Raw genomic sequence first — 26,512 nt, forward strand, 5'->3', positions numbered from 1 at the left:
TTCAAGGTGTGTTTATAAAATTTTCATCACTATTTATTTTCTGGATACTCTAAAATTTCAGAATAATTTTTTTTTAAATCTTCCTTATATTTGAAACAAAACTGAAAATGAAGTGCAACAAAAGGAATAATTGCCAGCTTTGCCTGTCAACTTGTGTGTTCCCTGACTGCATTGCTATGGCAATTCATTCTTGTTTTCCAATTTTTTTCGAATAATTTTCCAATATTGGATTTTTTTTTTTTCCAATAATTTAATGTTTGTATGCAGGCTGCTCAAATGACATGAAGAAAACTTTTTACCCAGGTACCTGGCAGGAGAATGAGAGACATTAGTCATAAATTGAAGAGAGTAGCTTCCAGCTGGATAAAAAGAAATGGAAAACCAAAACAAAATGAAACAAAAACCAGTCAAACAAACAAAAAAAATCAACAAAAACACTAATTAAGCATTAGAACAGGTTGTCAAGAAGGGTTGTAGTCTTTGTTCTTTGATTTTTTTTCAAGACTTTACTGAACAAAGCCCTAAGAAGCCTGTCATAATTTCATATTGACCCTGATCTGGTCAGGCAGCTACAGTGCATGACGTCCTGGGGTTCCTCTTTGATTTGATGAAATGCCAGCTTATTTTAGCAGCATAGGTAGCTGTATATGTGTGTGCCCATTATGGAACAAGAAAATTGTGCTGTGTCTGCATTTTTACTTTCTCCAGCCATAACCTTCTAATTGTTTTTAAGATCATAGAGCAAAGAGAGGTTTGAAAAATAGATTATTTATGAAACATTTTTTCTGAGTTACACAGCATTATAATAACATCAGTGTAGTTTGTAATTCTTCCAGTATATAGGATAAGTCCATGAATAAAACAGGATATAATTATATAAAAGTTTAATTACGGAAACCCTTATGAATTGTTCTCTAATTGAGAAGGAGCATAATAGGAATGATTTGAAGCTAATATCCCTGCAGGGATATAGTTACTGTTTTTATTCTGCATTTTTGTAACATTCTGCCAGCTGCTGTGAACTGTTTACTGCATTACATAGTCACAAAAATTTAACTCTTGTTTTTTGAAGTTCTAATACAATATTAGCTTAATTACAATAGCCTTGTTATGTAATTTATTTTCATGAAAAAAAGGCAAAAATATATAGAATAGTCAGCAGGTCCCATTCTGAGTTTATTTTTTTTACCCTCTCTGAGCAATTGCATAGGGCAGGTAAGGTTTTATTTACGATTGGGTGAAAAGATGCATCTAAGTCCCAAATATATTTTAAGAGTAAATCTGAAAGATCCCAATTTACTTCTGCAGGTAACTTTTCATAGTCATTTCTCTTCTTGTTGTGCATAGGAATGCTTTCAGTTTATACTGCCAGCCCTACCTCACGCCATTGATCTTTTGCGGGATGCCATTGTAAAAGTAAAGGAGGTACACGATGAGCTTGAAGATCTACCTTCACCACCACCTCCTCTTTCTCCTCCTCCAACCACCAGCCCTCACAAACAGACAGAAGACAAAGGAGTACAGTGTGAGGAAGAGGAGGAAGAGAAGAAGGATAGCGGAGTTGCCTCAACAGAGGACAGTTCTTCTTCACATATAACAGCAGCAGCTATCGCAGCTAAGGTGAGTCTGGCCTGTTTCCCTAAGAGACTCCTTTAGTTTCTATCTCAGGTACTTTCCACCAATATTCAATTGCATGTTAAGACTATATATTGATGTCTCCATGGTTAAACAGATGTATTTTAGGTACGTTTTGTAGAAATATAACATCATAAAAATATAAGCATTCTGGCTTGGTAGGTGATTTCAAGTTTCAGTGGGAGATAAATGATTTATTACCTTGATGTTAACATATGTTTTTATAATACTGTTCTGATGTGACATATGGTTTTTAGTGGGTTTTTTTAATTCAAAGTACTCACACACTTGAACATGCAAAGTCCAGTAAGCAGCATGTTAAGGAATTGCAACATAAGTTTCTAACCCGTAATATCTTATTTGAAATTAAAATGTTGGTTTCTAAAAACATTGATAAAACCTATGACAGATTAAGTAATAAACTATTCAGATTACTCTATTCCAGTGTGCATGCCCACATAAGAGATGTGAAATTCTGCCAACAAACTAAATATCATCATTTTGTCTTTATAGCCTTGCTTTAACCAGTAATTATAGATCAACATTACTCAAACTAAAATAATAAATTGGAGATTCCAAAAAAAAGAGACAACACCTGTAAATAATTTCAGTTCAAGATTTAAATGTTTTCCAAAGAATTATTGTATAATTTGAAGCAATATATAAATATTTACCTCAGTTTTATGTCTTCAGTTTTCAAGTGAAAAGACAATGTATCCCTATGTGTTTGGAAAGGTTTTTTCCAAACTGCTTTGTTCTATATTTACTCCACAAATTGTGCTTTTAATTCCTATTATGCGAATTGAAAGTCTAAGTAACTCAAAATTATATTAAACAATTTCTAAACCAAAGCTGCAACATTCTAACTCCAGAAATGTGAATTCAGGTCTGAGACATCTTGACATTTCTAAGACAGCTGCAGCTGGAGATCATCTCTCAATATACAGAAAATCCTGATTACATATGTCTTTACAGGGATGAATTAAGGTAATTAACACTTGCAAGTATCAGTTTTTATTCATGCAAACTTTAAATTGTTTAATTTCTTGTGATATAGGCAAAGACAAGTAATATGTGCCATTTTAATGGCAGAAAATACCTGAGATCTAAACTGGCTATGTTCATATGAAGTTGGCATTTCAGTGTCACACTTGTTTTCACCTCATTCCTTTTTGATCATTTGCTTGTATAGTTTCATGTTTTCCTGTCACTGTATTCATAGCTGTTATGTGTTGTGCATTAGAAGCATCCATCCTACACCAGTTCAGCTGTTATCATGGCAAAAGGTGAACAACCCATCCCTGGTCTCATCAGTTATTGCCATCACGCAGCAGGCAGTGCAGGAGAACTGGTAAGAGACACTTCCAAGAGGCTTTTGCACTAACACCAGCTAAAAATACACTGCCTGCCTCCTAGTCTATGTAACAGACAGTTATTTTCTTCTAACAAAGACACATCAGTGCTATCTTTTAGAGCACATGCTACAGAAAATATCTGTTTAAGTTATAGGGCTAAACAAGGTAAAGTTCGTGTGTTTTGTCAGTTTGAATCATTTAACTGCTGAGATAATAATTGCTATAAAGCTTGTGTTTTTGATTAGTCATAGGCTTTATCATCTAATATACTCAATAATTGAATATAATTAAAATAATCTCCTAAAATTACTGCTTTACAGCTATGAAATTGTAATTTTTTCTCCTTTGTTTGCCTTGCTTTGCTGCATTTCCCTCAATAGATTTTTTGTCAACACAATACAGCTTTTGCAATGGCTGTTCATAGTTCGCTTTCATCACTTGCAGTTTCTCTCTCATTTTTATTTTCTGTTTAGAAGTAGAATTTCTCAAAAACAGAAGACTTCAGGAGTCAGGATACAGTGGGCTTAATATAAATTGCTGGATTTTAGTGAATAGTAGACAACTATTTAAATGAACTACTCCCCTAGGCAAGTAGTAATTAAAACCATCAGTCAAATTGCCTAATACCTCTGTATTTAAAACATGATTCTGTGTCTCTTGAAAAGTCACTTAGGAAATGGGGAGACTTTCAAGTTCACACACCTGATTATAGAGCTATATACATAGCTTTGTCATACTTATACATGCTGTACATACATACACATTTATTGCAATAGTTCCGTTTTTTTGAGTTGAGGTTACTAAACTAGAATTTGCACCGTATTCTTCAGTATCAGTGATTTTAGGTTTTCTGAAGCACGCTGTTAAGATGTCATCCACGTTTATGTGCCCTTTTGCAGATTACTCTTGAGCTATTGTATTATGCATTCTATAATCCACATCAGATCTTGAAACTCAGCAGAAGGTGGTTAGTTTTTTCACAGGTTACTGGGTTTTTTTAAGCTGTCCTTTCTCTATGTTATTAAGACATTTTTTCTTCTTGTAAAACAGTCATAGTTATTACCATCTACTTGATTGTTTTCTTACCTCACCAGCACTGTCAGTCTTTGTTCCAGTCCTGGGCAAAAGAGGATAAAGAACTCATATACTTTTTTTTTTTTTCCTTCTTGTCAATGCTTAGTTCTCTAATCTAAAAGCACAAATATTTAAACCCATATAGAAGTATTTCACAGAAAGGCCAGGTCAGATTAAACTTGTAGAAGCAGTAACTGATGGATACACTGAATATCTTTCTCTGTCACTTCATTCATTTCTCATTCATTTCTCTCTTCGTCAGTGTGTTACAACTGGTTTTCCACTCCAGCTAGTGCAAACAGAAACTATTTTCACTGAATTAAGAGGGTTTTTGTACCCCATTTAGAGTTTTGAGATCTCTACCCTCAATTAAATTTATTTGAAACTGGAAAATGAGTAAAAACTTTCAAGGAGAGATATCCTAAATGCTCAAGAGTGTGACTTTGTGGAAGTTTTAAAAGAAGTCTATCAAAAAATGCGATAATATTCCTGCCCTTCTTTATTGCAGGTTTCTATGCTCCAGGAAGCAGAGAAATTTCTTGTGGATTTATTAACCTCTTTAACAGGGTTAACAAGAAGTTGCCTTGATTAGAGACTTAGATTACCTAAATTTAATTTTTTAATTTTTAAAGGTAAAACCCCTAAATATAGGTGAGAAAAAGCAGAAATTCCCCATATCACATTATAATTTTATATATTTCTGTTTATGCAGTGTACATAATAGTACCTTCTCTGAATTCAGCAGGTTTCAGTGTTTAAAGAGAATATTAGTTCTGCTTTTAGCAATACAGCATGTTCCACTTTCATAATAGAAAAAAAGCAAAATTTGTAACTGTGAACTAACTTAATTCTCTCAGATTTTTTTCTAGAACTTACAGTTCTAGACAAGTTTATGTATAAATTGTTTTCTGGGGATTGTATTTTATGTAAAGGTAGTGATTAAACAATAATTCTCATTGGAATTAAATGCCTGTGATTATCTTTTGCCTTTATCTTAAGCTTCATTTTCTGATTAATGTCCTAACTGAAACTTTACTTAAACTTTATTTTTTTCACAGGCGAAAATTAGTACTACACATACAGTTCAGTAGAAACTGGGATAGTCTCAGTCACTTTGTAAAGAGAGAGGGTTTTTTTATGAGGAAGGTTATATTAGATAAAATTTTAGAAGCAATGATTCATCAATATGGTGGAAAATTAAAAACCAAACCAAACCAAAACAACAAAAACCAAAAACAAAAACCCCAACAAAACCACAAACAAAAACCAACAACAAAAACAAACAAACAAAAACCCAAACAAAAAAACAAACACCACTTTTCTCTCCTGAAGAGCGTGAGACAACATGAACTATCTGGTTACTCTAGATCAACTAGAGTAAACCTAGAGAGAACTGGATCATGGTATCACTTGCAAAAGCAATTTTATTATTTGTGTTGTGGTGTCTTGAGTGTACAAAAGGATAACGGACCATCCACAATCATCTCAAGATGTGTGCAACTCTGTATCAAAGGAGTGTAAAGAAAAGGTGTCTTATTTAAAGACTTAAAACTGTTTTATTGTCTTTTTTTTATTTTATGCCTTTCTCAAGATGTAATTTTTTGATGTATTATCCTTAGGCAAGGAGATTAAAAGGAAACATTAAAAGTTGTAGATAGTATCTATGCCAATATAGAACTTACAAATGCCAGCCTATTTTTGGGCTTAACAAATTTAAGATGGGATTTCAGGAGAAAAAGTGAACAGAAGGCAAATTGTACTTCTAAACTGTTTGAATGTTCAGAATATCATTGAACTTGTTTACCTCTTAAATACATCTTAAATACATCACTAAGATTTTTAAACACTGACAGAAATTGACTGGCAAGAAACCCACTGTTAGTCTAGAAACACAGCAGTAGAGCAAAAAGGGGGCAGTTGGTGGCACACTGTGAACTAGATCTGTTTTCACACAACTTATAAACGGGTTATAAACATGAGAAACTCTTAATATGTGGAGGAGGGTATATGGTGAAATCTCCTAGGTATAACCCCGTATGTCTAAGTCAAACTTGCTAAGTTAAACACAGTCATTATTTATAGATGGGAACCATGAAGTTGAGGGATTGGAAAATTACATCAAAAGAACGGTATTTAATGATGTGAGCATTAATATGGGTCATTTTAACTGCACCGAGACGAGCAACAAAGCTGCCTTAATGTCCCAAGAATGCAACAGATAAAGGATTCAGGCTAGGATTCAAGCTTCTTCCTGGCTTCTGTGTGCCCTCAAGTCTTACAAGACAAGAATGCTCAAAATGCCTAGATGCAGACTGGGCAACAGCATCTCCATTTAAGGAAAAGTCCCAGCTGGAAATGCCCAACATTAGTGATTTGGCTCGTCACTGGATCTTCATTTCTTGCTTCCTTTTATTGTCTGCTATTGCCATTTCCCCCAAACACAGGGGTTCTTTTGGTGGTTCTCTTGGAGTTTCAACATCAGACTGAAGTAAGAAATTCTTAATGAGGAGAAAGATCTTAAGATATGTGTGTGTATATATTTTCCTTCAAAGATCTGAAAGTATACACTTTCTGGTTTGTTGTGATAGAGAAGTGAATTGAAGGAAGTAAGAGCAAAGTGATCTTGTAGAATTGCTGCCTCTGAAAAAGGAAGGAGTTAGAATAATGAAAACAAAATCAGAATAACCCTTTGTAAAGAGTGTGTTATAGTGGAATCTATTGCATTTTGAGTGGTAGAATTAATGTTAGAGACCACTTCTCCTATCTGAGGTAGTTATCATTTCTATGTCTTAACATTTTACACTAAATAAATAAATAAATCATTATGTTAAAATAGTAATCTAGTCAATTATAAAGCTGATGTAATAGCTACATGACTAGGCCCAAATACTGCAGTAATAAATGCCAACAAACTTTCTAAAATTTAGGAAAAGCTTTATTCTCAAATTCATTCCTCTATCTCTTTTCTTTAAAACTGACAGAAGGGACAGAAGATAAAAAGTAATGATAGATTCACTTTTATAACTGAAAATAAGAATGCTTTCTCACTGTTGTAAGTTGGTGTAATTCCATTTATTTCACCAGCTAAAAGATCTGTCACTAAAATTCGAGCTTAGAAATATAATCACAGAATAGTTTGGTTTGGAAGGAACTTTTAAAGGCCATCTCATCCAAACCCCTGCAATGAGCAGGGACATCTTTGACTACATCGGGTTGTTCAGAGCCCCATCCAACCTGACCTTAAATGTTTCCAGGGATCAGGCTTCCACAAACTGTCTGGGCAACCTGTTCCAGTGTTTCACCACCATCATTGTAAAAAATGTCTTCCTTATATCTAGTCTATATCTACCCTCTTTTAGTTTAAAGCCATTACCCCTTGTCCTATTACAGCAGGCCCTGCTAAAAAGTTTGTTCCCATCTTTCTTATAGCCCCCTTTAAGTATTAAAAGGCCACAATAAGGTCTCCCTGGAACCTTCTTTCCTCTAGGCTAAACAATCCCAGCTCTTTCAGCCTGTCTTCATAGGAGAGGTGTTCCATCTTTTGTGGCCCTTCTCTGGGCGCTCTCCAACAGGTCCATACCTTTCCATGCTGAAGACCAGAAAGCTGGACACAGTATTACAGGTGGATCTCACAAGGGCAGAGTAGAGGGGGAGAATCCCTTTCCTTGCCTTGCTGGCTACCCTGCTTTTGATGGAACCCAGGATACAATTGGCTTTTCTGGGTTACAGGTGCACATTTCTGGCTCATGTCCAGCCTCTCATCCACCAGCACCCCCAAGCCCTTCTCAGCAGCACTGCTCTCCATCACCATCTTGGTGTTGTCTGCAAATCTGTTGAGGGTGCGCTTGATCCCACTGTCTATGTCATTGATAGAGACACTGAATGACATTGGTCAAAATGCAGACACTTGAAGGACACCACTTGTCCCTGATGTCCATCAGGACTTTGTGCCATTGACCCTCTGGATGCAACCGTCCAGCCAATTCCTCATCCACATAACAGTCCACACATCTTTGCTCCCCCATTCCCTGGCTTAAGGGCAGTCCACTCAAGAAGTGTAGGAAAAGAGGTTGCCAGTGACAACTGAGACAAAAATTGTTGAGTGCCTCAGCCTTCTCCTCATCAGTTTGCCAGATTTTCATCAAGGGGAATAGTTTTCCAAACTGGCCCTCTAATATATTATGGTGGGAGTGGGGAAGAGTGAATTTTTATTTTTCCCCTCAGAATGTATTTTAAAGCAAGTGTTGGCTTTGGATGGTGATTTCTAATTCCTTTGCCTTTATTCCCTCTAGAGAGGCCTGTAGCTTTTGCAGCACAAACCTTATATCAAGAATTTTTGTAGCTGAAATAAAGTCTTCATGGCATAAAAGAGTATTTATGCACTGCATGAGATTTCTTGTGAGAAATTTTCTCACTGCGTGACATTTTTTTAGAGGGTTTCAGTCATTACTAGGAAGTGGTTTTCTTTTCAGAATATTATCCCATAGTTAGGGAATGGAAAGTCTACCTCCCTTCATGCTACAGCAGAAATCACTCTTGGTCATTGCTGAGTTTAAAACAGAGGCTTAAGAGGAAAACTATTATTTTCTTATCATTTGCTGTTGTAGTATGTCTGATTCATAGGTTTTTCAGGGCAAATAGTACGTTCTATGCTACTTCAGTTAGAATATGATCTTGTATATTTACTAGGAATTTGTTACTGAAATTAGGAGAACATGCCATTAGCCACTGGCAAGCAGTGGTTATGAGGAGGTATGCAAACAGAGGAGTGGGGTATTCCTATGTTTTTGATGTAAGGTTTTGAGTAAGTTTTACATACAGTATATTTTTTTACTATTAATTCTATCTCTCTTCTTTTTAAGATTCCAGATTCCATCATCTCTCGTGGTGTTCAGGTTCTCCCACGTGATACAGCCTCCCTCAGTACTACTCCTTCAGAATCTCCTCGTGCCCAGGCCACCTCTCGTCTCTCCACTGCATCCTGCCCAACACCAAAAGTAAGTGTGCTTATGCCTTGCAAGCTCCATGCTCAGCCATATAATCTATCAGATTAATGTATTGCCTTTGTTGAACAAGGTTGGTTCGCATGCAAGGGTTGTGTCATTCTACATAAAAATAGATGAACGCAGGACGGTGTAGCTTATTCCATGTACACTGTTGCACAATTTAATATGTGGATCCACCAACACCTTATGATTACTGAAGTTTCATGTTATCTCTTGCAATATCTGTCATGAATATGAAATTGTTAGCACCTTGAATGTATTTAATATGCTTTAGTATCCCCAGGAACATAGATAATCCTGCCACTGAGTAACAACATTGAGCAATTAGTATTTCATTGACCAAATATATGTGCAAATTTCTAGCCTGGGATGGGGCAGATCTGTGCCCCACTTTATTATTGATCAGTTTAAGACACTTTCAAACCAACTGGCTTTGCTCAAACTTAGATATTTGCTGCCTGACATTTGGAAACAAAACCAGCCTAAATTGAATAGAAAGAAAGTTTTAATGCCAACCTTGTGGGATTATTATTCAATTCTTACTGATTACACTATACTATTTAATCATTGAGGTGAACTCTATTAATGTTCTTTTTTTATCAAACTTTAATAGCATACATGAAAAACTAAGCAAATTGACCAGTGGCAAGGCCTGTAATGTTTACCTTCAGCAGAATTCCTTTCAGCAGAACAAAACTGTCTGCATTCACTTTGTATGTTCACATCACAAAGATCTTTCTGTGGCACCAGATGCTGACGTACTAATAGACCAGTAGCAGATGGCAAATAATAACATTCTTCCTTATCTAATTCATGATCCTTGAGGATTATTCTGCTTGCTAAAATGATTGCCCAGCATCTGCTAGTTCTTCTTTCCTGCTGTCTCATTCTTTTCTATCAGCAAACAAGATTTATTGGCAACCACCCATAGAAATATTTTGGTTTAAACTGTGAGATTGTTTCATGCAGTGCTCACCTTCACTGTAATAGAATCAAAATTATTCTGATGGCCAGCAAACTCGAGCTTCATTATATAGTTTACTTAAGATTGTTCTGTGAATTCTAGCTGCAAGCACCTCCTTCATTTGTTTTCTAAAAAATTGTGTCTTGTCTAATGGCTTAAAAATAAAAACCTGGAGCAGAAGAACAATACAAAACAGAGAAACTGCACTGAGTTTTATGCCTGTCGACAAAATGAGAGTTTCCAAAGAAAACCAAAGGAGACGGTAACAGGCATAAATAAGAGACAACTCTGCTGAGGAATAGCTCTAGTTGAAGCCTCTGTGTTTTCAGGAAGTTTATCACAGTGGGAAGGAGTAAAGCTTATCTGTTATGAAGCAGAATGTACTGCTCTAGAGTGTCTTCAAAGATTCAGAGAATGCATAAGGAATCTACAAGAACTATGAAACAGGCTAAAAAACTGAAACTGTGTTTGGGAAATTAGGTGAGATGAGCTCATTTCATAATCGGATCATGCTTTGGTAGTTCGTGTTGAGACCTGCTTTTCATGTATTACTGCAAAATAGTTTCACTTTGTTCAAAATGTGTGAGACCACACCACTTTTTTAATAGGAATCGCTATGCAACATCTAGCTAGTCTAGATTTTCTGTGATGTCTTTCAAAGGTGGGTGGTACAAGCCAATACAGGCAAAGATAAATAAGAGCCCAACTGGAAAATAAACTTGAAAGCTGATGTCACCTGTTCCTATTGCCTAGAGGTTGGATTTTTCACAAAAGTATAAGCTTCTTTGCCCTTAGAGAGTTCTTTGCTCATTTTACGTATTACTTTTAAAAAAACTGAAGAAACTACCCAATATCTTTCTGTTCAGCCCTTTTCAGTGCCCTCAAGTTCTCAAACATCATCTGAATTCATCAAGAAATATGGTTCATTCATATTCTTCAAGATTATCAATATGTCTAAATGTCTTCACTTACTTAGTTTTTCCTTCTGGATCCTGGCTTTCTTTAATCTGCAAGTGTATATCTTTTCAGTATTCTCATTTGCTAGTTTAGGAAGTCATTTCAGGGCTCCAAAATGTGTATATACAACAGGAAACAAAGATGAAGGATCGTCAGGGAAAAAAATTACTTCTTTGATGATACGTATTTTCAGAGTGGTGGTCTAGCCACAGAGCTAGTGGCACTATATTTCTTTGTCAACTACGTATTCCAGTTTATTTTGTTGTACCATTTTCGTGTATTTTTTTGTCCTGAGTGTACGTAAGCCCTTACTGAATTTGCTGAATAGCAGAAAATTGTCTATGCCTCAGAAAGAAATGGAGCTTCTGCAATAACAGGAGCACCTCTATTAAATGAATGTAAGTAGCAGATTGCTAATGCATGAGGGTATTGGAGAGAAGGTATGGGATAATGCATTACTAATGCTACTGATTGATCTGTTAATAATCATATTTGGGATGTAATATAAACATATTGGTGTTGTTTATATATAAAACAGATCATATAGACAAAATACAACATTTAATTTTAAATTTGCTTTACTGTTTACACTTAATTGTCTGTGTTTTCTGAAAATCTCTGTTTCTAACAAAGTACTAAATGATGAATATTGAGTTTGACCCTGGATATTTCAATCAGTCTTCAAAAACATAATTTCCTGGTAAAAGAAGTAATTATGGGAACAAACTTTTTAGCAGGATCTGATGCAATAGGACAAGGGGGAATGGTTTTTAAACCGAAGGAGAGTCAACTTAGATATTTGGTAGAAATTCGTTACTGTGAGGGTGGTGAGGCACTGGTACAGGTTGCAAGAAGCTGTGGATGCCCCATCCCTAGAAGTGTTCAAGGTCAGCTAGGATGGGGCTCTGAACAACTTGCTGTAGCTGAAGATGTCCTTACTTATTGCAGGGGAGTTGGACTTAGATGGTCTTTAAAAGATCCCTTCCAACTCAAACTATTTTATGATTTGTATGATAAATTTTTCACTTTAACCTCTTGGGAGATTAGAACTTCTCTTCACAAATTGCCATTGGGACTACTCTGCCTATCATTAGGTACATGCCCAAGACTAAGCAAAGTAACTTTTGTTAGCTTTTAATAAATCTTTCTTGTTCTCTGAATTGTATTTGAGGTTCAAACAAAATTGGCCACTGCTCAAAGAGCACTTAAACTATATTTACATTAGATAGATTCACATATGGAGGCAATCTAAGTTTTACTCAGAGGAAAACTGCACTAGCAGTCCTCTCTTTCTGAGTCATGCAACCATAAAGTTGATACTGATTATGACAGATGTTTTTATTTTCTACAATATAGTTTTGATCTTTTAAAGGTTTTACTGCTTTCTTAACAAGGTTAATGATTTTTCTGAATACTCACATGACAAAAGTTTAGGATGACACAGTGTGACGTGCAAGTTTTTCTTGTTATTTCCAATAGCTGCTCAGATTCTAAAATCTTACTATGTTTTTGTGTGTTTGTGGTTGGCATTTTCGTCAAGTAAAATGCAATATTCTTTTCAGACACAAAAGCGATACACTATCTATTTTTTTTTAATAATATTTCTATTTGTGTTGACTCTTGGGGTTTTTTTATGCTTACAATATAAAATTTTAGATCTATAACTTCAGATAACTTAGAAGAATATATCCAGAGCAAATGACTGAGTCATTATTTCAAACTTCTCATTTTGTTCTCCTCTTAGGGAGATGATATTGGTATAAAAGAAAATTACAGTTTTCAAGTTGAAGTCTTCACTTCTCTATATAAATGGTGTAATCAATATTTAATTTTTGGCAATGTTGTGTGTCGAAGTCAAATGAAGCAGATTTAGAAGACCAAGGACAGATTTTAAATTATTGCTAGGAATCCATTTCAGTGACAAGATATGTTCAAAGTATTTCACTTCGCAAGATCATCAGTCTCACTGCTGTTCAGTTCTTCCACTTCAACATGCAAAGTTTCTTTCAGCGTTATCCTGAAGGTTCCTAAGGAACTTGTAATAGTATTTTTAAGATGAGAGTTACGTTTTTCTTTTTCCATCTTGCTATTTCCTTGCCATAACCTCTTATATTCTGCATAAGAAAAAGTCTCTCTCTACTTTACTTGCTGGTTTTCTGTCCCATCCCTAGCTATGCTTTTTTTAGTTACACTGAACCAGACAAAACCCGTGGTGGTAAGTTAGATCCTTACATATTTGTAGTTGTGATAGATGGCTTTTGATTCCTTTGTAAATATATAGGCTCTATCTTACAGCTAAAATGAGCAAGCAAGGCTACTTTTCAGAAGTTTTTTCAAGTCTAACAAAACAGTCACAGAATCACAGGATATGCTGAGTTGGAAGGGACCCACAAGGATAATCTAGTCCAACCCTTAGCACTGCACAGTACCATCCCCAAGTGTCACACCATGTGCCCAAGAGTATTGTCCAAACCCTTCCTGAACTCTGTCAGGCTTGGTGCTGTGACCACTTCCCTGGGGAGCCTGTTCCAGTGCCCAGCCACCCTCTGGTGAAGAACCTTTTTCTAATATCTGATCTAAACCTCCCCTGACACAACTTCAGGCCATTCCCTTGGGTTCTCTCACTGGTCACCACAGAGGAGAGATCAGTGCCTGCCCCTCCTCTTCCCCTCATGAGGAAGTTATAACTGAAATGAGGTCTCTCCTAAGACTCCTCTAGGCTAAACGGCCCAAGTCACCTCAGCCCCTCCTCGCACAAATTCCCCTCCAGACTCTTTACTATCTTTGTTGCCCGCCTTTGGACACTCACTGAGAGCTTAATATCTTTCTTACATTGTGATGCCCAAAACTGCACACAATATTCAAGGTGAGGCCGCCCCAGTGCAGAGCAGAGCAGGGCGGGACAATCCCCTCCCTAGACCAACTGGTGATGCTTTGCCTGATGCCCCCAGGACACGGTTGGCCCTCCTGGCTGCCAGGGCACTGCTGACTCATATTCAACTTACCATCAACCAGGACCCCCAGGTGCCTTTCTGTGGCTAGGAGGTCCATAGCAGACTCCCACAGTGACATCCACATTATTTGTTTGCCCCTTGATTCTTACCCAGAGGCTCTCAACTGTGCCATTGCCGACGGTGAGCTCCATACATTCTAACCCTTCTGTTACATACAGTGCCATCCCTCCACCTCTTCTGCCCTGCCTATCCCCACTGAAGAGCCTGTAACCATCCAATAGGAGCACTCCAGTCACATGTCATCTCATCTGTCCACCACTCCAGCCATCCACACCTTCTTTGTAGCACAGTACATTTAATTCTGCTAGTTGATCACTTTCTGTAACTTACAACTAACTCCTTTGAAGAACTGTTATCTTTATCATTGAGAAGTTGACATTCACCTAAAGACCTAATATTCTCAATGTAAAATGTTATGATACTTGTAATTTATGTACATGTTTCAGTTGCAGAGAATTTCTGAAATGAGATAGCCTAGAAAAAATACATTAAACTTTTTAAAAAAAAAAAAAGACCGATGAAAGTTATTTCAGTGACAAAAAAATCTTATTATTTTAGTCATTTCTTATGCTTGCTTCCAATGAAAGACAATGCTTAGAACACCTGTCAGGAACCACAGATTTAATGTTTGAATGTGTACATTGACATCCACACGGTCAAATGAGCTATAGATTTATATTAAACCTAATTATGATTTCTGTTTTCAGTCTAGTGTTTGACTTTCAATATACAACTGCTGTGTGAAGTAATGAAATTAGCAGATGGGAGCAGGTAGAGTTGGGAAGGTGTTTGTCAATTATTTTTTCTATTTTTTCAGTAGAAATATTCAGTATTTTTCAGTAGAAGAAAGATCGGGATGCTTACCAGAAATTCTTAGTTAATAATAATAAGCTGTTCAAGACCTGTTATAGCAAGCTGTAGTTTTATCCATAGTGTAAATGCTTTTCATACACTTGAGTGCATTTTTTTTTTCAACTTGATTCTTACTATTTCTTCTTAAGGTGATTGTCAAGATGAAAGCAATAGGGCAAGTATGTGAATGTATTTTAAAATTGGAATATATACACTAAATTTCCAAGTGAAGTTTGTTACCTTTTTATTTATTAAATTTGCATGCGCTGAAGTTTTTTCTACCTAGGAACTTGCTTGAGTAAGTAGCAAATGCTTTGTCACAGCTCTTTATCTCTGATATGGTCAAGAACCATAGAAAAGTGCAAAGGATGTTTTAAATTGTTAAGATCATCTACACAGAAGAAATTGCACCCCAAGCACTGCAAGGGTTTCTTGGTTTTTCTTGTAAAAATGCACACAGGCCTACTTAATTACTTGATCCTGCTAAAAATTCCAATGTTTTCATGATTATTTCTGGGTTTGATTGTCTCTTAAATGTTTTTAATGCACATTCCAGAATTACAGAATATCATTTTTAGTAAAAAGAGATGCTGAGAGATTGTCTGTTGGAGCAGAAAGTAGCCAGAGTTGCCTCAAGATGAGGAATCCTGCTTACTAACACTACTGAACTATTATATCCCCCTGGCTTCTTCTCAATACAGTGCAGCAATGGTTTTCAAATCAATTACTAATTAAGATACTAGAATATTTTCATATAATCACTGCCTTTTCCCCCTGTTGTTTAGAGTGTATTGTTCTGTGCATAATTGTGGATAATAATGGAAAACGTGGGTAATTGAGCCCTAGCAAGTATTATTTTTAGTTTACATTTTGGTTACAAACCCTGGTTGATAGTTAACAACCTGCTGCAGCTTCAAAAGTGAAACATTGTAACTAAGAAGCAGCTTGGTGTGCTCAGGATATCAAAAACCTTCAAATACATCATAAATAATAAAAGCAAAGTTACTAAAATCCTCTCTAAAATCAAAGATTCACTTTGTAGGAAGGTCAAAAACTACAGGGGTAGGCTTTTAGGGTTTTTTTGTTAGTACCAAAATAGACCCAAGAAGTCTCTAGAGAGGAAGAATCAAGACTGGGATCAGGTGCAAACTGAACATTGAATTTCAGTGGAAGTACTTATTTGACTTAACTTTATTTATTGAATATCTGTGCTTCAAGTAGTACTATATTTATTGATAAAAGTAGTAATATTGATAATAATAATATTGATAAATAGTATAGCAGTGCCAAAATCTGGTTCCCTTCCCTTACTCATGCTGAAGAATTGCTTATAACAGAACTAAAGAAGGATATTAGAGTAACTGGGAACTGGCATCAGATCCAGAAGATCCAGAACAATTCTTGCATTCATAGATTCAGCTACTTTTCAGACCTGTTATATATTGAATCATACAAAGAAGCTCTAATGTGCAAAATATCCCTACATTTGTCTTTCTTAGTAACCAGGTGGTATTTTATTCAGCTACAGAACTTCATTCTTTTCCGGAGCCCAGTGAAACTTCCAAACATGTCAGAAAAAAGTTTCTCAGTCTTTCCCTGGAAAGAATTATTTTTTTCACTTTGTAACTACTCCTCACGTGTATCCCTTCAGAAGAGAATAATTGATCAGTACATACATCTTGGCTCACACGTGCACTGCATGAGTTCTAATCTCTGTATACTTATGCTGCATCAACTTGTCAGTTCCTCCTTGAAATGTTTTTTTCAATTAGTCTTGGGAGCAAGAGTTTTCATTTCTTGCTACACTGTCTTTAATGGCCAAGTGTTTTTTTCAAATTCCCATAATTTCAGTTTTTCGTTTTCTTAGGAAAAAGAAAAGATGTACATCCTTCTCACATTATTTTCCTTACCTACATCTTTTCAGTTCCTATCCAAAGTAAATCTCTGGTTTGAATTCTGATACCATGCAAGATGAGGTTTTTTGGGTTTGTTTGTTGATTTTGATTTTTTCCCAACAGCAGTGTAGTTACATGTGTCTTTCATCCAGTGTCTCCAATTAGATATTACTGTGAATGCACCTCTACAGAATAGTTTCAAGCTCCATTTTCAATATATCTAGTTCTGGTCTTTCACCAATGCTTGTTGAGTTTGTTGGCACTTGGAGATCATTTTAATGCCTTGTGGAGTTGGCCCCTTGGAGAAGGAATATTGACTTCCCGTCTCTGTTCATTCCTTTTGCCCAAAATGATGGAGAGGATGTGGGGCACCAGCTACTACGTTCTCCACAACTTCTCTAGCATCCTTCTTATGACAGTATCCATTAAGTCAGCATTTAATCTACCTTTTATACTCTTTAGGAGCTGACAGTTAAAGGGATATTTGTCTCTTCATCTGGTCACACCTCACTGTACTGTGTTCTCTTTATCTAAACCTGCTTTTTATCATTCCAACATTATCTGTCAGCGGCTCAGTTCTTTATTTTGCTCAGTAAACCATTTTAAGGTGTCTTGTCCTATTGATGGGGTGTCCCCAGAAGCTGCATGAAGTGCTGTGAACTAAAGTCAGAGTGGTACTTTTGCAAAAGGCTGATGAAAGGTGGTCATTTGTTGCCCTTGGTGAATAAAACTTTTATCTCTTGATACAGAGAAATGTATTTTTCAAGATCAGTCTTGTTTGAATTGAGTACCTCTTCACTTTAGATTTATTGAATCCATATTAAAAATACTTCCTGTTTTACAGCAAGTCTGTCTTCATGTAATCAAGCAATTAGGCAATTTCATTATAGTATGTGAAGTCATTCTTGATCTGATGTGGTAAGAAAAGCAACTCTCCAAAAAGTTAGTTTATCTAAAAAAAGAGTTTATCCAAAACTTGTTTATCTAAAACCAGATTGAGCCCAATGGAAGGCTCATACAGAGCATTTACTCTAGAATACGTGTGTGTCATCATCTGGTTTTGCATGGCGCTTAAAATGTTCCTTCTACAAGGCATAGGAAATACAAACCTTATCTCAATTTTGAGAATTTTTTTGTAATAACCCTTTCATATCAAGGTCTCATGTCTGGTGTCATTTTTATCCAAGCAGATAAGCTTTCTCTTTTACAGAAGCTAGTTCTCAGAATCATGTTACCCTTGCATCTACAGGTTGGTACAGCAATGCATCAAGTGTGAATATAGTCATTCTTTTTTTTTTTCCCAAGATAAGCAAGGCAAGGCATTTTCTTTTAGGACTTAGCTTGAGCAATTGCTAGCAGCATTTGAGAGTTTCATTTGTCAAGAGGTACTTACATCATCTTGATTATCCAAGTTTTTGTACTGTAGCTATATTTAGCAAGTATTTCCCCAGAAGGTTTTTAGAAAAATGGACAAGATGCTTTCTCTTTAGCATTCTTCTGCCAAGTTCCTATGCCTTATTTCCTGGCTGGAAAATGAGAACTTGGTATGTGGCCTGATGTTCTCACTTCTACCTCAATCTGTGCCTCTCTATTCCTCAGGATGATTGCTTAAAAAAAAAAAAAATCTGTGCACATGTTTACAGCCTACTGTGTCACCATACCAGAGGAAGATGTGTGCACTAAGTTAATGCTGCTATATTTATTTTGTGTGGCCTTACTCCATCTGTTCTAAGTGCAGTAGATGACAGTTTAGAGTACCTGAACAGTGATCATTAAACTATTAGATGAAATAAATTTATCTGGAAAGGTTTGAAAGCATTGTTGTAATCCCTGGCGTACAAAGTCTATTCCATTAAATAGTCCTGTTAAATTGTAACAATCACTAAGCATCAATAAACAGTGCTAGGAAATGAGAGAAAAATGTGATGGAAAAGGTAATGGTTTTTAGAATCAAAAGAACATTTGTTGCAATCACTTGTCCAGCCTTCTCATAAAAAAAATTCCAAATTTGTTAATACAGTTCACCCTGTAAATTCACCTTCTTTGTCTGCTTATCACTCTAATTACCTCCTTTCTCACAATGGAAGTTAGAAACCCTTTATTTTGTATATAAAACCATATAAGGCTTAGGTCAATGCTTATCCAGTTCTGTATCCTGGATCTGCAAAGAGTGTTTAGTATGTACCAAGTGCATGGCCTCTGTTTGAGAAAATTTTTGTTTAGTTGTGCCACTTTTTGTTTAGTAAAATATTAATCAAAGATTGTTCTTCCTGCTTTAATTTTCTACAACAGGAAAAGGGAGAAGGCATTATAGTGCCAGGGAATTGTCCCATTTTGAACATTAGCAACCAGTGTAATTCATTCTGTTTTCTTCTTGAAGAGATTATGTGAGAAAATAGTATTTAATTTTTTTCTACATTTCTGCCTTTGCAAAATTAATAAACTGTAGCAGCACAAATTATGACAAAACTCTGATGACATGTTAAAATACAAGTTCAAAATTGTATGACCATGAAGATATTATTCCATTCACCGATGCCTCAAGATTTGGTGTTAGAATGTGTTCTGATGATTATTAGTAATGGCAACAAACCAAATAAATCCCCATTTTTATTACGCTCAAAATTATCTTTAGATCTGAAATCATTGCCTCTATTTTGCTTACCCATTTAGTTTAATTTTAAAAGGCAAAATATGTATAATCTCTTTAAAAGGGGCATTTATGAATAAGGTAGAATTTGATTTCTTCGATTAGGTTTCAACAGTATGTTTCCTTGTTTGAAAGGAATGGAAGTGGTTCTGATCCCTTTCACACTATCATTGCGTATTACTGGACAAGAATTTCTGTAGGCATTTATTGATATTTACGTTTACTGAAACCTGCATACATTTCAGCATGTTGTTTTTTATTAAAACTAGCCATACTGGAGATTATAGGAATGTAGGTATGGAAAAAGTCCATGACAAAATAGGGGCTCTTAAGGTGAGGCATTCAAAATGCTTACATTTGAAACATATTTCTCTTCAGTGACTGTGATGGAAATGGGGCCTCCCACTTGATTACCCTACAGTAGATTTATTCTGTAAGAAACAGTAACAGGTTTGGCAAGATTTCAAATTTTGGCTGTTTTCAAATTTGCACCATTCATTGCAGTTTAATTTTTGACTGCTTTTTTCTTTTATAAATACTTTTCAAAATGGGAGGAGTGCCTTTGAGCAAGGAGTTCATATGCATTGGCACTGCAGTTCTTTGCAACACTTGGTTTGCTTTATTAAGTTTTCTAGACAGCCTCCTTGGACAATGGTTTCACTCAATAGCACTGTTAGTATGGACAAAGTGACCTTAGTCACTTCCCAGGTTATTGTTAGTAGTTAGCCACTTAAAGGTCATATTGTTTTAAGCTTCTGCAAAGTGAATTGAGTCCCAGATCCTTCCACCTTAACTTCGTCTTCCAAGGTCCTCTCACTGCTTTAATTGTTTCCTATGGCTTTAGTGGCTACACCCTTTTCCAGTATCCTTACCAACCCTTCTGCTCCTCTTTTACAGTTGAACTCCTAAGGATGTGTAAATGGGACAAGAAGCTTTATACAGATTTTCTAAGCACAGCCCTGTCTAGTCAGAAATATAGGCTGTTACAGATATTTGAGAACAAATCTTAAACGCACTTATCCTCAAAGAGGTTTACTCTTCCCTTTAAAGTCCCACTGGCCCACCTGTTTTCAGAAAAATGAGATCTTCTTTGTTACATTGAGCCTCGGTATAAACACCTCTCCCTTAATTTTACTATTAAAAGTGGTCAAATAGAGCAAATATCTGCTTTATAACCCTACCAGAGAGCTGGTTTGCTTTATAACCTACCTGTTGCACCATCAGGTCTCTTCTAAGTGACTTCATTGGTGCAAGTTTTCACCATGACCACCAAGGTGTCTTTGATAGGAGCTAGCTTAGTGTCTAAAAATATTTAAAGGACTCTGTCCTCTGCTAAATGTGCTATAGCCCTGTATGTGCTGCAGCTTTTAGAACTTCAGTTCAGCTTAGGACAACAAGGCAAAATAGCAGCACATTCAGAAGTGAATTGTCAGTTTGGGAAAGGTACATAAAAAGAATGCAAAACTTCACCACCTAGGACTTAATATGTTTTTATTTTTTCTTAAATATGACCTTCTTTCCTAGCTTGCCAAGACAGATTTCTGATATATGCAACAGGTGTTTGGGTTTTGAAAAGCGCTACTCGGAGCATGAGGTGCGAATTCTGCTTTCATTTGTGGGGAAATCCAGAGAATCAGTGAGGCTGCAGGCATAGGCGGGGAACAAAATGTGCCAGCAGACAGTGAAAAGATGTTCAAGTAGTTCTGAAATGGGAGAATTTAAAGTATTGAATTGAGGAGAAATTGGATGTAAAGGTTATATGGTAAAGGTTTAAAATGAAGCAAAGCAGTGTTTGTGGCTCTTGAGTGATGAGGCTGCAGGGCTTAGAGCGATTTGAAGAAGGAGTAGGAAGTAGCTTGGATGCAGGAGGCAGCAATAGCATTATGAGAAAAGAAAGGGCTGTGGTCAGGAAGAACTGGGAGAAAGGGAGCCTTGAACTGGTAGAAGGGTTTGCAGACCTTCATCTGAGTGACAGGAGCGTTGTACAACTGTTAACTGCATAATTAAAGTGAGGACCCAGCTCTCATATGCCCAGATCTCCAGTCTAAATGAGACTTAGGACACTAAGTCACTACAAATAGAGACATACTATATAATGTTTATATTTATTGTAGTCTGTCTTTCCCTGGCTGTGCATTTTGCCTACCAACTTTTAGATTTGATTTCTGACCATTAAATTTCACTTAAGTGAATAGATATTTTTGAAGAACTAGGCTGCCACATGTTGGTGTAAAATAACCAGTGTATTACCAAGTCTTTTGTGTTAGGACATGGTTACACTATCTTTGCCACTATGTGTGTTAACAAAGCATTTGATCTAGTGATGATACTAGCTTCAATACGGCAAGAAGATTACATTACTTTCTACTACTGACTGTTCTACCTGCACTATGGTTATTCCCTTATCTGCACGTGGAACAGTGTGAGGAGTAGTGCCTGTTTTAAAAAGAAAATGTCGGTAGTGTGAGCAAAATTTGTGATGATATGGTAATGATGTTTTATTGGCATTCATTAGCGTTCACGTACATTATACTTTTGTAGATTTACCATTATCTATGAAGTGCAGCAACCATAATAAAACTTTTATGCCATACTGCAGTATAATGCATAGGCAGGAATATGTTTATTGATTGAAAATATATGTCTCTTTTATAGGAGCCTGTATTCCCTTTGTTTGAAAATACTCCCCGCTTATTTAGGAAGCCCCATCTAATTGGTGTTTGTCTGACCTAAAAGTGCAGAAGTAAAAATACTTTCAAGTGCAAGTCTATTTTTCATACATGAATGTAAAAGTTATGCATAACGTAGTTTTCAGTCAAATTGAATTTGCTGCAACATTAAAAATATATTAAGCTCTTTTTGCTTTTATACATCCACATACCTTTCACAAACCATCTCTTTAACTTGGACTGGAGACTCATCCCATTGTTTTTCTACTACATTTTGTCTTTGTTCACTGTTCATCATTGATCTCTGTGTAGTAATCAAGTGGGAGAAGTTATGTTTTTCTTACGTGTACAGCAAATAATCTGAACTTGTTTTGGATGCTGTGTAGTGTAATCTCTTACTTTTGATTATCATGATTCCAATATTGCATGCCCAAACTATTGAATGAGAAACTTGACATCTTTTTAAACTACTGCTGTAAAGAGTTTCCACTGTGAGTGTTACATTTATTCAATTTCAGAATTAAGTAACTTGATCATTATGAACCATGCATGTATTGGCCAGGATTTTGAAAAAAAGGTCTGACAGAAGTTTGGCTTTTTGGTGAATGTGGATGGGAGAACACATTTCTGAAAGCTTTAGGTCCGGCAACATTCCAATTTCTTTGTCAGAGTGTAAGCAGGGAACCTTCAGAGTAGCCCAAACAGAGTATATTATCAGAAAGGGGAAGGAGTCTAAGATGGATAGTGCTAAATGTTTGAGGCTGTTTCTCCTGTTGTGGAACTCTTCCTTTAAATAATCCAACAAAAGGCAGAGTCTCAGATTAGCAAATTATTCAGACCTGTTTTTTCTTCATGACAAGTATAATTGCTAGTCTAGATACGTATTTAAGGTTAGGTATTTTAAATTCTTTTTTCTGAAGTAAAATCAAGGATGAAGATAAACAGGTACATTTCTCATGTGCTCTAGTAGTTGGAAGGTAGAGGAATAATAAACCATATGCAAGACTTCTGCTTAGAAAACATCTTCTGTTCACTCATCTTTTAACAAGGTCATTAGGTATATTTGAGCATTCCTCTTTGATAACTCTGGTTCTGATTTCCCTGCTTCCTAAGTTTTCTTCCACTGGCTTCCAATCTCATTCTACTCCAACTGCAACTCCACCTTGTTCTTCAGGTATCAGGATAGGGACACCTGTGGCTAATCTTTAGCTATTAACTCCTACTATTGACTTCGCCTTGTGATAAGAAAGGGATAGAAATATAATGCATTTATCTTAACTGTCTGTGTGTTATACCTTGTTAGTTTCCTGGAATGTTACCTACACAGCACCTTTCTTTCTTCATTACACTGAGTATCTTAATTGGCCACCTTCAGAGTGTTCCAAAACCTTCATGTCTTCCAGGTAACATTTTGCCAATAACTACTTGATGTTGCTCCTGCCTCATCTCTTCATCTACTTATTTAGCTTGTGTTATGGTATAGATATTTTTGATTTAGAACACTTACACACATCTTTCATCGTAATCTTTTGTAGCTACGAGTGTTCATCTTGTGTCTGAGTTTCTAAAAAACAAAGAGTGTATAACCCGTGCCATTTTCTGAATTAGTACTTTATCTGTCATTTCTAGATCATCATACAGGAGTTTACCAGACAAAGATAAAGATATACCTGAATTCCTTTCTGTGGTACTTACTGTGAAAAAAAAGTGTGGTTTTTTTTATTCCTACTATCCCTTGCCTTCCTGGTAGTACCCTATTTAATTCCCAGGACATATGTAGTATAGCTTGTCCAATAATCATATAACGCTGATTCATCCCTTGAGAAGTATTCAGGTTGTACTCTGCAAGACTCCTGTAGAAAGCACATTGTCATATATATTAACTATGCCATGGATGTAAAGCGAGAGTTGACCTTAGCCTATCTCCTTGTAATTTATATGTCCAAGCATTTATAACTTCGTTGCTTGTAGCGTACACATTGTGTATGTATTTCTATATACATTTTGAAGAAAGACAGACTTAGTATCAGTTACATGCACCTGTAATGTCTCCAGTCTCATTTCTGACTGAATCCTAAACCTTCAGCATAACTTGAGCAGCCACAATACCTATATTGGTGAGTAATTCAAGAAAAACTTTTTCCATGAAGTGCAGTGCATATTGTTGCCACTTACAACTTTTCCTAAGTTTTCTGTGTTATGTAACATTTTTCTTAATGACCTAGGTCCATGTTATTATGTGAGATTATAAGCATTTATTTTTTTCTATTTCTCATTTTTCAAAACAAAACTGAATATATTATTTTTGAAAAAAGTTTCAAATTGGAAAGATGAATTGGGGTTCTACTAGATTATGTCTTATTATCTGGAACTGGTAGTATCTCAACCAGGATATTGGGGAAACTATCTTTGCTCTAGGTCCTGATGTTTTCTTTTCAGATAAGGATCTTTTTTTCCCAATTGAGATTTCCTTTTGGTTTTCCTCAGTTAGGAAATATATAGCAACTAGGTTATAACTGCATATATTTTAATTGAATTTGTCTTCTAAAGGAGACATATTTTATTCAAGAATGACAGTTTCTTCTTAGTATACTAGAATTGATTGGAGATTTACTTGGAGTGCCACGATAACAGTAACGTGGGTGTTTCACTTGAGAGTTCAAATCAGATGCTATTTTAATGCCATAAGACCAGGGAAGGAAAGCAACAATTAACATAAATATTTCCAGTGTATTTTGCAAATGGACACTCTATCAGAACTAGATACTTTTATTGTTAATATATTGTTGTGTTATATTGTTTTCTTGAGAATCAAATGCAAGTTGAAAAAAAAAAATTCAGTTGACTGGGTTTTGAGTAAGAATTTCTCCATTTTATGTGGGTCAGGTAAAAAGAAACAGGACGATTTAACTTGTGCCTCTGCTAGTGTCCTCCAGAGAACATAAAGCATCATTGAATTTCCATGGTTCGTTCAGTCTTTGGCTTCCTTGATGAGATTTCTTAAAGAAAAAACAATTAGTGTGGTTTGAAAGGGTTCACCTCAGTCATGTGGGATTTTGTTTTACTTAAGCTATGAAACAACCATCAGATAATAAAAACTTTCAATTCAGTCTTGACTCAGACTGGAAGCATATTGCTAAAATAGTTTTTATAGTCTTCTTCTCTATTTCGAATAACACAAATTTATCAGTAAAAGACATTTGTTTACCAGATTTAGCAATTCTGAAAAGAACTTTCACTGCAAATGAGTGTTTTATTTTACATGCTTCTAACAATATGAAACCTTTTGAGAAGCTATGTAATTTATTTCTTCCATACTTTGCATCATATAGGAAAAAATGTATATAATAAAGGAAAAGTAATCAGGTAGGAGATGCTGGGGATTATATATGTGGTGTATTTAAATATTTAAAATAAAAATATAATGTTGGTCTGGCATTAAAATTTTCTGGTTGGGCAGCATAATTTTTAACTAGGAATCTTGGTAGCAGTGGCTAAAATCTCTAGACCTGGGTCAACAGGAATCTGTATTGCATTCTGTCAAGTATCAGTCATGATACTTGCAGGCTCCCAGTTATAGCTCTGATTGTATGATTTGTAGAAGGTGTAGGCTGTTTTTTTCTTCAGTGAGAGTTTAAGAACTTTGTTACTTTTAATATTCAAACCAGATAAGTAACATGTATTCTTTCAAAAATGTTAGAGAATTCAGCATGCAACATGTGTGCCGGATTGGTAATATATTGAGATAAAAGTGATCAACAAAGCAAGTTTAAAATGCCATGATAAAGCATCATTTATTTCAGAAATTAAGAGTCTGTGTCTTTGTCCTCTAGAGGTGTCTCAGAGAGTCAAATTGATGTCTTGCATGTACTGCTAACTGATTGTGTGGAAATTTTTTTAAGTTCACTTTTTCTTTATTCTTCTGTCTTTTTTACCCATCTTCCCCCATTGTAGCAAATTAGACGGCCGGATGAAAGCAAAGGAGTTGCTAGTAGAGTTGGATCCCTCAAAGTAAATATGTTTCTAACATTTATTTTGCAAGTTTTCTTCTATAGCCTACACTTTTCCTTTTGAAGGGGGAGGTGAGGGGAGGGAGGGAAGGGGCTTTTCCATTTCTCACCATCCCATCATTTTTATTTCAGTATTCTTATTGCTGTTGGGTCACATTTTGTTTGTTTCTGTGCTACACATAGAACAACCCACTGAAAGCAGGCTGCCAGTTAGGTAGCTTTGGATGTCACTAGAAATAAGAGATAGTAACAACTTTCTTGAAGTGCCTGTAATTTGGTGATCATGATTAAACCACTTCTCTGATCTGTGTTGTTTGTTGCCTGTTACATAGAGAAGTGGCTTACTCATCTTCAAACTAATGCTTCCCGTCTTCAAACATAATTAAACTTTTATAGTGGTGACATTTTTTGTATTTAATTCTGCAAAACAC

At 35.9% G+C, this 26,512-nt stretch overlaps 1 protein-coding gene across 23 annotated transcripts in view; it reads left to right on the forward strand.

Moving 5' to 3' along the window:
- GPHN (gephyrin) overlaps positions 1-26,512 on the forward strand; it is a 285,353-nt gene that overhangs the window by 182,640 nt on the left and 76,201 nt on the right. For 11 of the 23 annotated variants that reach the window (XM_050334967.1, XM_050334971.1, XM_050334970.1 and 8 more), the window contains 4 exons: positions 1,348-1,620; positions 2,879-2,986; positions 8,927-9,061; positions 26,026-26,082. In XM_050334967.1, coding sequence (XP_050190924.1) covers positions 1,348-1,620; positions 2,879-2,986; positions 8,927-9,061; positions 26,026-26,082 — 573 coding nt within the window. The remainder of the gene's footprint in view (positions 1-1,347; positions 1,621-2,878; positions 2,987-8,926; positions 9,062-26,025; positions 26,083-26,512) is intronic. The other 12 variants (XM_050334973.1, XM_050334990.1, XM_050334985.1 and 9 more) reach the window with 3 other exon arrangements.

This window comes from Myiozetetes cayanensis, unplaced genomic scaffold (genome assembly GCF_022539395.1).
Source record: "Myiozetetes cayanensis isolate MyiCay16 unplaced genomic scaffold, myiCay2020 scf6-25, whole genome shotgun sequence".
NCBI classification, from domain to species: Eukaryota; Metazoa; Chordata; class Aves; order Passeriformes; family Tyrannidae; genus Myiozetetes; species Myiozetetes cayanensis.